The 16236-nt window shown below is 41.4% G+C and overlaps 1 protein-coding gene across 1 annotated transcript in view; it reads left to right on the top strand.

Annotated features, from left to right (window-relative positions):
- Positions 1-8995, top strand: part of LOC115269232 (uncharacterized) — a 169305-nt gene extending 160310 nt beyond the window's left edge. Inside the window, exons 3-4 of the mRNA XM_029877770.2 lie at positions 6842-7031; positions 7900-8995. Of these exons, the coding sequence (XP_029733630.1) occupies positions 6842-7031; positions 7900-8298 (589 nt within the window). The 3' untranslated portion in view covers positions 8299-8995. The remainder of the gene's footprint in view (positions 1-6841; positions 7032-7899) is intronic.
- Positions 8996-16236: the final 7241 nt, after the last annotated feature.

The following is a 16236-nucleotide window of genomic DNA, read 5'->3' as shown; positions in this document are numbered from 1 at the left end:
TCGTTCTTTCTTTCATTGCCAAAATAGTTTTGGCGCTGAAACTGCTGATATTCGAATAATAAATTTATCCTTCTTTTAAACATAGGCTATTCTTACTAGGTTCATTATTGAAACAGTTGTTGGCAATATTTATATTTATTTCATGTACTCAATCATAAGTAGATAGACTAATAAATAATTGGTAGGTAAAAACAACAGATCTGTATCCGGTTCTATAACTTCTGAATCATCTGGATGACCATTCGGCCTAATGACCATTCGGCCTAATGACTCTGCATCGCACATAAAGGATGAAATCCATGAAAATCTCGTTTTGCTTTTTAAAAACGCAAACAAAAAAAATTTCTAATTTCGTAAAATAAATCAATATTTGGCAATTTTCATTCGAAATATTGGGCGATAGGTGACAAATGACCCGATAACGTGACACACACCGAAGGGTAGAAGCTACGATTTTGACAAGCCGTTTTTTTGGCTAGAGACCATGCAGCCTGTGGCGGTCTCAATCGGAATAACTTATTTTTACACGAACTGATCAATTGAATAATGAGTGAGGCTGTGTAGAAGACGAGATAAAAAGTTAGACTTTTAGGGTATTGTGGGGCAAATTATGCAGAAGCGTGTTTTGGACATAATAAAAATGATGGATTAAATAATCGAATATGCATGCGTTTCGTCTAGCTAAAAGAATAGAGAAATTCGTTTTAGAAGTTTGTAGTTTTTAAACCTTTATTAAAAAAATATAAGTATTACACTACCTAATATCACAGGTTCGTTAGATATTTTCGAACGATGAGCTTTTATACTAACAAAAATAGTCAAATCGTTGATTGCGCATAGCCTTTAGGCGGGAGATGACGGGAGCATGTACTTTTAGAGCGCAGTTTGATCCAATTCCAACTCCAACTCCCCTGAGTCCTTTATATTTATTGATTTTTTTTTAATAAAAAACAACTTTGATTTGAAACTACATTGCAGATATAAGTGAATAATGATAAAGGTTTAGCTAATACTATTTCTGCATCCTAAAGGATTAGGAAATTTGAGGTTTTATGGGATTAAATATTATAAAATAATCCAGAATGTAGAAAGATGAGTTAAAGTGGCCAAAGCCGGAAGGATACGCTGGGCAGGGCACGTTGCAAGAATGCCGGACAACAACACTGCAAAGCTGGTGTTTTCTACTAATCCGGTTGGCACAAGAAGGCGTGGAGCGTAGAGAGCACGATGGGCGGACCAGGTAGAGCGTGATCTGGCGAGCGTTGGGCGCGACCGACGTTGGAGAGCTGTAGCTGCAAATCGAGTATTATGGAGGCAAATTGTTGATTCAGTATTATCATGAATTTGATGGTAACTAAATAAATGAATTGAATGTAAGTAATGATATGCGCACATGGATGCACTAAAAAGTTCAAGCCGTACCTGACGGGATGCCACCTGCAGAGAGTGAGATGGTGCAAATTCTGCAAACTCTGGGAGCATTTTGGATGCGTCGGTGTCGACGAGTAGATTTGCCGATCTGATACCACGTACATCTGTGAGCGATGTGCGCTGCCAGGAGTTTCCAACGACAACCATCTCAACGTTTCCTTCGTCAATTCACGCTCTAAAGCGAGTTCCAAGGGAGGCTAATGATACACACCAAAAAATCGATTGGAGGTTTCAGCAAAATTTTGCTGAATTTTGCCGAGCTGAAAAAAATGCTGAAATTCAGAAAAATTTGCTGATTTGTTCAGTAAACTCTGCTGATCACCAGTAACGTTTTGCTGAAATTCAGCAAACTTTGCTGAAAGTTTAGTAAAAAATTTTGCTGAACCCTTCAGCTCGGCAAAATTCAGCAAAACATTGCTGAAAGCGTTTAGTGTGTAGGGAAAGACAATTTTCGATCCAACCCGGAGCGGGACGTCAAACGTGCGGGTGGCAATGCTATCGGAACAGCTGAAACTCGTCGAAGAACAACAAGTCTTGGAGGAACAGGAACTGAAGGAACAAGAAGAGATTTAGAAATGGTTTCTGGAAGAAGAAGAACGTCTATTGGAGGAGAAGAAAAAGCTCGCAAAGGAGTCCAAACAGATCTGCGAGCGTAAGTTGCAGGGTGAAATGGAAGCAAAACGAAAACAACAGCAAGTAAGAAAAAAGGCTTTCAAAAGGCGTAAAGAGATCACCCGGAAAATGGCCGAAGCAAGCAGCAGAAGTAGATCGATTGTGAACTCTGGTAAAAAAAATCGTAATTGGCTGAACGAAGAAGATACTGGAAGATCTGATGGGAATCATATTCGAGAGGTTATTGATCCCAACATCAATCGTATTCCCGAAGACCCGTAGGAAGTACCTAATCAGACACAAGAGGCTGTGAACGGAACCTGGCGAAAACGCAACTGCTTCTAACTGAAACACAGTGTCCTGCTATATCGTTACCGTCACCCGCAGCCATACCTACATATTCAGGCCATATACTATATCAGGAGCAGATTGCGTCGAGGCAGATTCTTGGAAAGGACCTTACAAACTTCGATGGAAATCCAGACGATTGGTCAGTCTTCAAAAGTAACTAAGATCAATCAACGACCCCCTGCGGATGCTCGGAAAAAGAAAACTTTGTCAACGATCGCTCAAAGGAAATGCTCTAGAGTCAATGAAGAACCGTCTATTCCTGGCTAGTGTGCCACACGTAATACAAACCCTCGAGCCGTACCCGCTTCGGAGCTGCTCATCAGGTCGATGTCGAACAAAACCCATCAAATTCCACCACCATGACACGACCGCACAGAAATGCTGATACACTTTGGTCTGGCAGTGCAGAACCTGGTGGACCATTTAAAAGTAGCAAACCAATAAGCCTACCTAACGAAAAAGATGCTCATGCAGGATCTGGTGGAAATGCTTCGCGGAACCCTTCGTCTAGATTGGGCTGTTTTGAAAATTAAATATATAACTGCTACGTTGGAGACTTTTGGGGAATTGATGCCAGAAAAATGCCATTGCAACGAACTTGCGAAGCGGAAAACAAAAGGCTGGAAACACTGGAAACACCCAACAGACGAACAACACGTATTTTAGGATGGCAGTACAACCACACGCTTCAAATCCACGAAGCCAATGCTTGCTTGTGGTCGAGCAGGGCACAGATTCACTGAATGTCAGGAGTTCAGCGGAGCAAGCGTTAACCAGCGTAGGGAGTTAGTGCAACAGGAAATGCTCGGCCGTACGTGTCTAAACAGCCACGGTAAATAGCCATGTCGATTTTGGAGCGGATGTGGCATTGAGGGATGTCGTCAAAGTAACGTACGCTTCTTCATTCTACTACACCATTGAAACACGTCAACATGCCGCCCAATCAAGTCTTGTCCGGTGGATTTTTCGCATTTATCCAGTGGTATTAAATGGCCGTAATTCTTCCCAGACGATCTACAGACCGTTCTTCATTTTTGAACCCGAATCACACTGGCCCAAGCAAAAAGCAAACACTGGCCCAACTAAAAAGTAAGTCAAGTCCAGTACCATCCATAATAAGTAGCCATTCGTGGACGACTCGGGAGTTCTGCGTAGACTTCGCCAACTACTGGACAAGTTTCAACGAGCTTGCGTCTTTTGGTGCATTGTGAAAGCCAACCCAAGACGGCTTCCATTCAGCCCTTAACGTATACGGGTGTGGACTATTTCCGTGTAATCTTGATAAAGTTGGCGCTCTTCACCTGCCTTACCATCAGAGCGGTAGACATGGAAGTAATGCATTCACTAACTACTATTTCGGTAATCATGGCTGTTAATGCCACCTGCTTTCAAGGTACTAGTAACGAACAAGATACACAATCGAGCTTTGGTCGAAAAGTTCACTACCTCCAAATGCTCATGGAAGTTTATACTTCCTTCGAACGGTTCTGAAGACCGACTAATCATTTTCTGGTGGGCAACTTATCTGGAGCATAATTTTTTCCCACTGAATAATCGCTTGAGCCATAGAAATAGATGGAACATGGCAGCCAAGTAACATACTTGCTATAGAAGAGTCACAGTGGCGAAGGTTTTTGTTGTGCAGAAGTCACTGAGACTTACTTCTAGCAAGTTAGTATTTATTTGTTAGAAGTAAGTCACAATGGCTTCTGCGCAACAAAAACCTGCGCTGCCGTGACTTTCGTGTGACAAGTGAGTTACTTGGGCAAGATATATTGCAGATGGCGTAGGTGGCTCAAAGAGTATCTGGGAATAATTACTCGTACCGTCAAGGCGCCATTCACCGTGGGGGCTCCATTCACCGTGTGCCTTCGAATATTTTTTCATTATTTCCATATTATGATTGAATGATATGACAATTTCCCTTCAATTTCACCAATACAACACTAATGTATTGTTACCATGTCAAAACGCTCATTAAAAACATTTAAAAGTATCATTTTGACATCAAAGTGTGTTTACATGAAGCGGGTTTCTGCTCGTTCACTGCATTCTTAGTGAAAAAACGAAAACTGCGCTAAGAAGATTTAAGCGATAAACTAAATGTAGTAACGTGTTTATTCCACCAAGAAGCAATTAAATTCACATATCAGGTATGTATTTTGCATTACCGAAGTAAGTTTAACAAGAAAGTACGATTACTCGTACTTTTTAATTGAAACAAAAAGGCACGGTAAATGGGTACCCTAAAAATCAATGGTCTCCATTCACCGTGCCCCATATTGTCCCATATATCTAGAAAAAATCGAAAATTTGAACATTCGTTTTTCTAATAAAATCTTGCAAGTTATTACTTGAAATGAATTTAAACGAAAAAAATTACCTTGGCTGGGTTGTTTTGATCATTTTTAAACAAAGTAGAATAAAATTTTTCATACACGGTGAATGGGTCCCTACTACCACGGTGAATGGTGACCTACCACGGAATTAGGCGACCCTACTACTCTTTACTAATTGTACTATATCACCAAATTTTCTGAAAAATTTTCTACTTCTGTGGACATTGCTTTAATTTTAACCTATAATGAAGGCAATTAAAAGCGGCACCAACAATGTTTATAAGACTGGTGTCAAATGACAGCCCTTATTTGCCCCGAACCCTCTTAGATCCACGGTGAATGGTGCCTTGACGGTAGATGCACATGGTTTGAGGATGTGAAAGATTTGCAAGTAGGCGACTCAGTACTGCTGATTGGCGGTTCGATGAGGAATCAATGGGTCGAGGACAGGTCGAAAAAGTGTTACCCTGTGCGCTAGTACGGACATCGTCGGGAACTGTGCGTAGATCAGCAGTGAAGCTGGCTGTGTTAGACGTCAAAAAGAACAGTAAACCTGCCGTCGGTTCAGCTAAAGCTCTAGACATTCACCAAGGTTTACGGGCGGGATATATTAAGACTTAGCTTAGAACAAAAAATCTACTCATTGCGTGCCTTAAAATCCTTTACAAGCGCAACTCAAACTTGAAAATGTTTTGGAAGCATTGAATAAGTTCTACACCACTTATATACTTCTCAACCCCCTGCTGTAATATACAATAATACATACAGGGGATACTCAAAATAACTGGGACAGGTAAAATTTTCACTTTTCAAAAAATGTTCAAATCGCTGTAACTTTTCGAAAAGGGCATTAAATATTCTCAAATTTTTACAGTAAGTTCATCAACTAATTGTGTATCAGTGGTCAAAATTTGGGGAGGATCGGGCCATTCTACACAAAGTTATAAAGGTTCTAGAAAAAGGTATAATTTTCCGATAGTCAATTTTGAGCTGTTATATCTCGGGATTCAATGAACCGAATGCAATGAAATTTTGATCATTTATTACTCATATAATGAGCTATTAAAAACATTTGACTAAACTTAAAATTCTTCACACGAAAGAAAATTATTTCGATTAGATTATTTTTCTAATATATAACCAATTTTTCCAAAACTTCATCATCGTTTCAAAATTCGAGATAGTAATTATAGTTCATTTAAATTCCCTCTAATTGAATTGAATATATTAATGTTTCAAAGAAAAGCAACCAAATAGCCTTCATTAAATTGAAAAAGTAATGGGATGCATATGAAAAATAGATAAATTTACTGAAAAAACATGGAATAAATGAAATCGCCATAACTTTTTTTCTTATTAATAATTTCAAATTAAGTCAATTGTTTTTCAAAGTTCATTATTTAAGTCTTAAATGATCAAAATTTCATTGCATTCGGTTCATTGAATTCGGAGATATAGCAGCTCAAAATTGGCTATCGGATAATTATACCTTTTTCTAGAACTTTTAAAACTTTGTGTAGAATGGCCCGATCCTTCCCAAATTTTGACCACTGATGCACAACTAGTTGATGAGCTTACAGTAAAAATTTGAGAATATTTGATGCCCTTTTCGAAAAGTTACAGCGAGTTGAACATTTTTTGAAAAGTGAAAATTTTGCCTGTCCCAGTTATTTTGAGTATCCCCTGTAGAACTAACCAATTTTCAGATGAAGTCATTTGAATTCCAACTAAATGGGGCCTTGCTAAAAGGAAGGTGTTTGTACAAAAAGTTTATAATGTGTGTATTAGCGTGGTTCAAAAAATCGTTTTTGCTCCACACCGCTTATTCGATTCATAACCAGATTCTATGCCTTCTCCCAAAATTTGAGCTGATTTGGTTGAAAATTGAGACTGCACAATTGATTCTTGTATGGTATGCTACCAAAAATATTCAAGATATTTTGCCAAGCATCAACAGCGGTACTGTTTGTGATTAAATGCCCTACTAAACATTACACTTTATTGTCAAAAAAACTGTTTTCCCTCTACGTAACTAATCTAAACTCACGATGTACAAAATGCCTTTCTCTTTCCCTAAATTTGCAATGTTTTTCTTTTGCCTTTTACAGCAAATTGGGTCTTGGCAAGCTGCACATCTCTTCTAGCCATCAGAAGAAGCGATTAGCGGTGGAGTCTCGCCACCACGGCCGACCCGATGACTCACATATGTTCGTGATCAAGCTGCCACCAAATCCGTACTACTACACCAACAATGGACCGGTTCCGGCGCCCAACGCGATCGAGGATGTAGGTAAAAAGGTACGTACTCACAGGCCAGACTCTTCCTCCCACCACCGTCGTCTGGCAGCACTCAGCGCTAGCCGTAAATGGGAAAAAATCCCATTGATAGGTCGTGTTGCACAGGTTAATCCATCTCTAAAGCCAATGGATCTACCCATTCTTCGCTTGTGGTCGCAGTATCACACGCTCATTTGCGTCCATTCAGCCATGACGAAGGTCTCTTATTCAACGCTTTTCATACCTTACGACGGCCCATTTCAGCATCATAGAATGGGAAGTCACAACAAAAAAGGGGATAAAGGAGAAACCCACAAGCAAGCTCCGAGACCTAGTGTGAATCTACCCACTCATTTGCCTTATCGTTAATCATGACAAAAGGTGCTCACGATTTCCACATTGGGGCTTGATAATTCAATCAAAATATTTGATCAGTTTGTTTGCATTCTAATGAGGTTAACCCACGAGGTGCGATTATTCTTCTTTGAAATGATATGATAAATCAATCATTGGTGGGTTGCTTTTTGGTTTTCTCTCAAAAGACTTTCAAAGAAAGGCAACAGTTTTGCCTGAAATATGGCCTTTGTTTGAAACGTTTGAGCTCTTATGCATAGGTTTCAAATAGTTTTTTCACGAATATGAGCATCACAATTAGTAGCCGATCACAAACTATCTAGGATTTTTCAAGGGGAAGAAACCTGACCAAAGTTTATGTTCCACATAAGTTTCAAAATTTGTGAAAGGACAAAATCAAGAATAGAATTCAACGAAGGAGAGGGGCACGACGTACTGTTTCAATGTACATAGAAGCATTGTTTGCAAATATTCTGGCGCTTAATAAAAAAAGAAACTTGCAAAACTAAATTACTGTATTTTATTATCCACGCAGGTTCCTGTGGGTTTCAAATCGAATGGAAAGCCCGGTCGTATCTACCACTGGAACATTCCCGTATTGAAGAAAATCCTCGGCAACAATCAAGGACGGAACCCGAACTCACGCCACCATGACAACATCGATGAGCTTATCGACATCAAAGATATCCCCACGTGGAGCAAACCATGGGAGAATGAAGCACTGGATAAGTCGTTGATCAAGTTCAGCACTGTGGACCATGTGGAAAAACTCCAGAAGAAGAAATCTCCCTCGTATTACGCTCCCATCAAGGCGAAGAAGAGTGCCCAGGGAAAATATTACGCAAGCAATGGTAAACCTCAAAGCTTCTATGTGATCGAAAAAAGCCTTCAGAAGAATCTGAAACCCATTCAGCACCACAAGCTGATTCCGTAAGAGGAATCACTGCGATTATGGTTCTCTTGTCAGTAGAAGCGAGTAGAAGAGAAACGCGTATAGATAGTACATAAGGAAAGTTATAACCGTGCTTATAGCGAGGAATATGAAATCAACGTACACACATTGAGCTTTATACAATTTATACGAGAGAGCTTTTCTGTAGTAGGAAAGAGCGTTACGCGACGGTCTTTGGTTGGTGTCTTTGACGATCATTCATCGGATCATTCGTTACGTTATTCGATTTGGATAGAATTGTTGCAAAGGTGCCAACCGAAATGGTCATTTTTTCGGATCATATATTTATTTTTTTTTCTCTCAGCCGAAACTGGGTATTAACGAAGCGAACAAACGCACACATTTTTAATATTAATAATGGATATCATTAAGATTATATATAGAGATAGCTAGGCATAGGAAGTAAAACCTTAATCGAGAAGCAATTGAAAGACTAAAATTTTACAGTAGTATGTAAGAGACATGTAAATTATACACAAATTAACGACGTTTCGATAAGATTTTTCCTTGCTTCTACGGAACACTTATCAAGATTTTGGACTTCCATTTTTCTAATGTTTGAGCTCAAAACAAAAAAAAACTGTTCCAAATACATCATTCCAGTTCAGTGATAATTTTGTAAAAATATTCTAACAAGACGTTCTAACACGTTGCATAATAAATAAATTTTAAAATAAAACGTATTTTTATTTCATGATATGGTGTGTGGGTTGTAGATAATCACAAAGAACACTACTCGGCACTGGTTCGTGCTGGAATGAAGCACAAAATTACCCGAGGCTTGAACACTGCAGTGGGAGAATTTCAGAAACAATATTTCACCTCGGCTCCATGGTTTAAAACTAAAGATTGTATGGGGAACTAGGGGTGTTCAATTCTAGAATGAAACCATAAGTTGCACGATGCCTTAGCTTAATTGTAACTCAACCGATATTTCCATCAGGAATGATCTTCATACTATATCACAGGTTGTATAATTGCTGATATTCAACGGTATTTTATTTTCATCTAACAATATTCTGAAAATACCTAGTCTTTCCGTAAACTTTGAAAATCACAGATTTCTTCTTAGTAAGTTCTCCTATCAAGAATTTCGCATTTTCATACTATCAACAGATAATTATAGTTGATCTAAAGATTGCTATTACCTTAAAAATTCCGTATTTCTTAGGAAATTTTCTAAAATAATGTTTACGTAGAAATAAATAATTAAACATTGCTAATTTGCGAAAAATCATATCGGCACTCATTTGTTAGCTAAATAGTAGATGTTTGTTTCAGGATACATTTTATAAAATACAATATCTTTATTGAACTTGACGAAAAAAAATCCTTTGACTCGTAGCAACTGCAACCTAATACACCTAAGTGAAAATTCTATCAGCGTAGGCTGCATGCCTTGTAGTTTGTAATAATCTAGAAATATACTACATTGCACTTTTTTTTAACAATCAGGTTCATTTAAATAATAAATTAGCTATTCTGGAGATATTCAGCCGCTAATTTCTTTGATTTTTTTAAATTTCTCTATTGCAAAACCGCTTATTTCTTTGCAATTTGTTGGGCAAAATTATTAAGAAATTTTACAGCCAATTCTTCTGGAAAATTCAACGGCAATGCCAGCAATATATTCAGCAATGTCTTTGGGAAGTAATGTTCCTTGGAATAACTTCAGCATTTTTTTTTCAAGATTGTGCTTGGGAATTCCTATGGAAATTATAATCAGAAAATAGAAGGAGCTTTCAAGAAATTTAAAAGAACATATACCAAAATAGTTATGGAGATGATTGACGATTCACGATTTAGTACGATATCCGTTTCCAAGATTACGGCTCTGCTATGGCTCACTGCCGTATGAGGCTTTAGTCCAAGCTTTAGTCTTAAGTTATTATTGTAATGTTCAAGGCGGAGAAGATATTCTTCTTCTTTTTCTTCTTCTGTATGGCTCTACGTTCCCACTGGGTCTATTTGAATACCAATGGACACCCAAATAACAACACATAGAGATACTCGTAATATTATGAGGTGCAACAGACATAATCGTGAAAGAATTATGCCGATATTGAGTTGCTCGTAACATTGCGAGGTCTAATGGAAATCAACGTGACCAAATTTCATAAACAGATTGAACACATATGATGGTAGAGGCTGTAGATCTTAAGAAAATTAATTCCAGGGTGGTTTGGAAGACCTAGATCACCCAATTCATGTACCATGAATATTCTAGGAGTGCTTTGAGGCTTTCTGGGTACCGTAGACGATGTTCTGTGAGAATTCATCGTTTATACACGATGTGTGTTTTGTATAGGATGTTAGATTTGTGACACAAACTTCGGAGTACTTTGGCGGCCTTAGAATAGCTCTGGGATCAAAACTTCAACTTCAGGATCAGGGAAAAGTATTGATGATTATCAAAAAGATGAAATTTGAGTGAAAACATACCTTACCTTACCAATCAGGCTAAGGCCGGAGTGGCCTCTGCTGTACATAGTAGCCGTCCCATTCCACTCGGTCCATGGCTGTTTGTCTCCGGTTCCGCACTCTGCGTAGGGTCCGCAGAACGTCCTCCACTTGGTCGACCCACCTAACTCGCTGCGCTCCACGTCTTCTTGTACCGATCGGATGACTCTCGAGAACCATTTTAATCGGGTTGCTATCCGACATCCTGATGACGTGACCCGCCCACCGTAGCCTCCCGATTTTCGCGGTATGGACGATGGTTGGTTCTCTTAGCAGCTGATGCAGCTCGTGGCTCATTCGCCTTCTCCAAGTCCCGTCTTCTATCTGCACTCCGCCGTAGATGGTACGCAACACCTTCCATTCGAAAACTCGAAGGGCGCGTTGGTCCTCTGCACGTAGGGTCCATGTTTCGTGCCCATAGAGGACGACCGGTCTAATCAGCGTTTTGTAGATAGTTAACTTCGTGTTACGGCGAACTTTATACGATCGAATTTTGCGGAGTCCAAAGTAAGCACGCTTTCCTGCCACAATGCGCCTCTGAATTTCTCTGCTGGTGTCGTTGTCGGCGGTCACCAGTGAGCCCAAGTACACGAATTCTTCAACCGCCTCGATTTCATCACCGTCGATATAAATTCGGGGCGGCGGGCGCGGTGATTCCTCCCTGGAGCCCTTTGCCATCATGTACTTTGTCTTCGACACATTAATAACTAATCCGATTCGCCTGGCTTCACTCTTTAGTCGGATGTACGTTTCCGCCATCGTCTCAAATTTACGAGCAATAATATCAATATCATCAGCGAAACCAAGCAGCTGAACGGACTTCGTGAAAATCGTACCACTCGTGTTAATCCCCGCTCTCCTTATTACACCCTCTAACGCAATGTTGAACAGCAAGCACGAAAGACCATCACCTTGCCGTAATCCTCTGCGAGATTCGAAGGGACTCGAGAGTGTCCCTGATACTCCAACTACGCACATCACTCGATCCATCGTCGCCTTGATCAATCGTATCAGTTTATCCGGGAATCCGTATTCGTGCATAATCTGCCATAGCTGTTCTCGATCGAATGTATCATACGCCGATTTGAAATCGATGAACAAGTGATGTGTGAGCTGAGCACGTTGTATTCGCGGCATTTCTGCAACACCTGGCGGATGGCGAACATCTGATCCGTTGTAGCGCGTTCACCCATGAATCCAGCCTGATATTGACCCACGAACTGTCTTGCAATCGGTGATAGACGGCGGCATAAAATTTGGGAGAGTACCTTGTAGGCAGCGCTCAGTAGTGTGATCGCGCGATAGTTCCCGCAATCCAACTTGTCGCCCTTTTTGTAGATGGGACACACGATACCTTCCATCCATTCCTCCGGTAATACTTCCTCCTCCCAAATCTTGGTAATGACCCAGTGTAGTGCTCTCACCAGTGCTTCTCCACCGTATTTTAGAAGCTCGCTTGGTAGTTGATCTGCCCCAGCGGCTTTGTTGTTTTTCAACCGGCCAACCTCCTCCTCAATCTCTTGAAGGTCAGGGGCCGGAAGTCTTTCGTCCAGTGCACATACTCCTAAATCTGTTACACGCCACCTTCGGTACTTGCAACGTCACCATTGAGGTGCTCATCGTAATGCTGCCGCTACCTGTCGACCACCTCACGCTCGCTCGTGAGAATATACCCGTAATTGTCGGCGTGTGGCACGAAGCCTCTGCGCGAGCGGTTCAGCTTCTCGTAGAACTTTTCGTGTGTCCTTAGCGCGGTACAGCTCTTCCATCGCTTCGCGATCTCGTTCTTCCTGCTGGCGCTTCTTCATCCGGAAGACTGAGTTCTGCCTGTTCCGCGCCTGTTTGTAACGTGCCTCATTCGCTCTGGTACGGTGTTGCAGCATTCTCGCCCATGCTGCATTCTTCTCGTTTTTCAACTGTTCACATTCGCCGTCGTACCAGTCGTTTCTGTGATTCGGAGTCGCGAAGCCTAGTGCTGTAGCCGAGGTACTACCTATGGCGAATCGGATGTCCCTCCAGCCATCTTCAAGTATAGCTGCGCCAAGCTGCTCTTCCGTTGGTAGGGCCACTGCTAACTGCTGCGCGTAGTCTTGAGCCACTTCTACGTTACGCAGCTGCTCGATGTTGAGTCGCTGCATTCGACTTCGACGCGTGGTGATAACTCGGCACCAACATTCCAAAAGGGCGTAACTGCATTTTGAAACAAACCCCTCTTTCACATCTGTAGATCGTATTTCAATGCCAACATGCAAATCACCGCCAGTATAGGAAAGAAGAGCAATTTCTCTGTCTAGTAATGTTTGTGAATTTCGAGGGAAACTTTAAATATGACCCACAGATGTGAAAGAGTGGTTTGTTTCAAAATGCAGTTACGCCCTTTTGAAATGTTGGTGCCGAACTGTCGAAAGTTTTGAGCGCATGCATACAGCTACTAAGTAGTGATCCGAATCTATATTCGCACTGCGGTATGTGCGGACATTGGTTATATCCGAGAAGAATTTACCGTCGATTAGAACGTGGTCGATTTGGTTTTCTGTTTGATGGTCGGGTGATCTTCAGGTGGCTTCGTGGATATCTTTGCGGGGGAAGAAGGTGCTTCGGACTACCATACCACGGGAGGCGGCAAAGTTTACGCATCGCTGGCCGTTATCATTCGATACGGCGTGCAGGCTGTTTCGCCCGATTACCGGTCTGTACATTTCCTCCCTTCCTACCTGCGCGTTCATGTCGCCGACAACGATTTTCACGTCACGCGGCGAGCAACCATCGTATGTTTGCTCTAACTGCGCGTAGAACGCTTCTTTCTCGTCATCAGGTCTCCCTTCGTGTGGGCAGTGGACGTTGATGATGCTGTAGTTGAAGAAACGGCCCTTAACTCTTAACATGCACATCCTTGCGTTGATCGGCTGCCACCCGATCACACGTTGTCGCATCTTGCCCAACACTATAAATCCTGTTCCCAGTTCATTGGTGGTGCCACAGCTTTGGTAGAAGGTAGCCGCTCGATGCCCGCTTTTCCACACTTTCTGTCCAGTCCAACAAAGTTCCTGCAACGCCACGATGCCGTAGTTGCGGGGATGTAGTTCGTCGTAAATTATCCTGTCACATCCTGCGAAACCTAGTGACTTGCAATTCCATGTTCCAAGTTTCCAATCGTAGTCCTTATTTCGTCGCGTGGGTCTTTGCCGATTGTATCGAGTCGTATTTTCTCCTATGTTATTCGCAATGGGGATTTTTTACGGGTGGCTTATTGGGCCTTCGCCAACACTCCTGTCTCGCCGGAGGGCCATCGTGCCAGTTCTGTTTAACGTCCCAACCACCACTGGGACGACCACGCTGATGGGGCTACCACCTTGGATCTAGCTGGGCGTGGTGCAGCGTTTCTTATTCAGCCGCTGGATGCCAGAACAGACGCTGTTTGAGCCGCACCTCCTTGGTGAACAGACGCTCGGGTCGTACCTCCTCAATCTAGCTAAAGTCAGAAGGACAACAGTGCCCAGGCTGCGCTACCAGCTAAGCACACAACTCCTAGCTGGCGGTCTTTGTCATCGTTTGACACGTTGAAGCATGAGGTAGGAACTTGTGAGATCCAGAGCTATGTTGGGCGCTCTCCTTATCGACTCACCGTTTTGCAGCCAAACATGTACGTTTTATGAAAAATACAAAAAAAAAACACGTATTTTCGGCTACCAGTAAAATGGAGGAGGGTGCAAAGCGGGAGGTACCATGCATTTCTTAGCACAACTATTTTACTTGACTATAAAAAAAATCCAGGGTAAAATGTTTAAAAACAAAAAAGGTATTGCATTTCTGCCGAAAGTAGATCGTTCCGGGTGTTTACGGGTTAATCATTAACTTGTCATTATCAATACTTGCAAGGTTTTAGAGATACATTACGAGTATTCGAGCGGTCAAGCCTACTGCGCAGCGTTATTGAATACAATTGAAAAAAAAAAAAACAGAACGGCGACATTTCGTCAGCTGCTGTATTGTTCTGGCTCGAAAGCCTATGCTTAAGCGCCTCCACTCGTTCTCTGAAACGAAAAAAAAAGAACATGGCGATCCTTGCCATGCTTCCATTCCTTTCTTGGTAAGAAAATTGGTTCACACTATAGTCTTTGTTTGAAATACATTGCATTACGGAAAAAATCTGACCAAATTGGGTGGGAGCATTCATAAACAATTCGCTCTCACTTGTAGCTAGTGGGCACACACGCGTGTGTGTTGTGGATTGGCATCTTAGCCGAAAGAGAAATGGTTTGTGAAAAACGATTGTTCGCGGTGTGGCTTCGGAGCCAGTTTGGCTTTCTTTTCCGCAGAATAGGAAGCAATCAGTGAAGTACTAGATTGAAAGTAGTGAGCTGGATTTTTGTATGGTGAGATGATCAGTTCTCCATTTCTGTAATGAAATGGTACAAACAGCGTGGGTTATATGATTTTTTGACTAATTTGATACTATTTGAGCAAAAGTTTGGGTAACTGTGTTGTTGTATTATTTATTTCTAGCAACTTCAACAACACAGTTACCCAAAGCTTTGCTCAAACAGCATCAAATTAGGCAAGAAACCATATAACCCACGCTGTTTGCACCATTTCATCGCAGAAATGAAGAACTGATCATCTCACCATACAAAAATCCAGCTCACTACTTTCAATCTAGTACTTCACTGATTGCGTCCTATTGTTACTTGTTCGATAACTTAGTTGGTTGAAGCGCCTGTCTAACAAATACGGAAAACAAAAACAAAGAAAAACGATATTTTACTATAAACTTTTCAACATTTGACGAATTATCCTAAATTGTAAGTGAAATCATGGTTCATAGGTGAGTGTTGATATCGGTAGATCGGCTCAGAAGGCACGTTTCTTTACAAATAAGAGATTTGTGTTTCGTTTTGCGAATGCAGCTCTCATCATTTCCCTGAAGGAAATGCTGGACAGGAATGGGAAAGGAAAATGGTAGCAGCAGAGGAGAGAAAAAAAAATACTACGGGATTAGCTATGACTATGACGGGCATCTCGGCTTATATGCGATTAACTCCTGCAGCTGTGCTTGATTTAATACTACGGATTAATGCCTACACCTGAGCAATGAAACTTCCATTATGACAAGGGTAGTATGTCGAACCCTAAGTGCATCGAGCGGAGATGTTGAAGGTCGAGGCCGACCCTCGAGAAAGGTTTCCAAAATGCCTTTCGTCGATGGATCCAAATGACTCCGAGTAGAAGATGATGATCGGACGTACGTCAACAAAGCTTCGCACCTATATTTGTAGCTCATGCAGATGTCATCGACTTAGTTTTCCATTGAGACCTCACGGAAAACACATCTAACTTTGTGCACTGGTCGATGGGGAAAGAGCGAACCCTCATATTGTTTAATTGTTGTCACAAAACTCTGCGAGAAACACTTCATTCTCATGCATGGAATCTCGTTAAAGTCAGCCATATACATCATGA

Source organism: Aedes albopictus, chromosome 1, assembly GCF_035046485.1.
Source record: "Aedes albopictus strain Foshan chromosome 1, AalbF5, whole genome shotgun sequence".
NCBI lineage: Eukaryota > Metazoa > Arthropoda > Insecta > Diptera > Culicidae > Aedes > Aedes albopictus.
The sequence above is the reverse complement of the archived record's forward strand: the minus strand, read 5'-3'. Positions and strand labels throughout refer to the sequence as shown.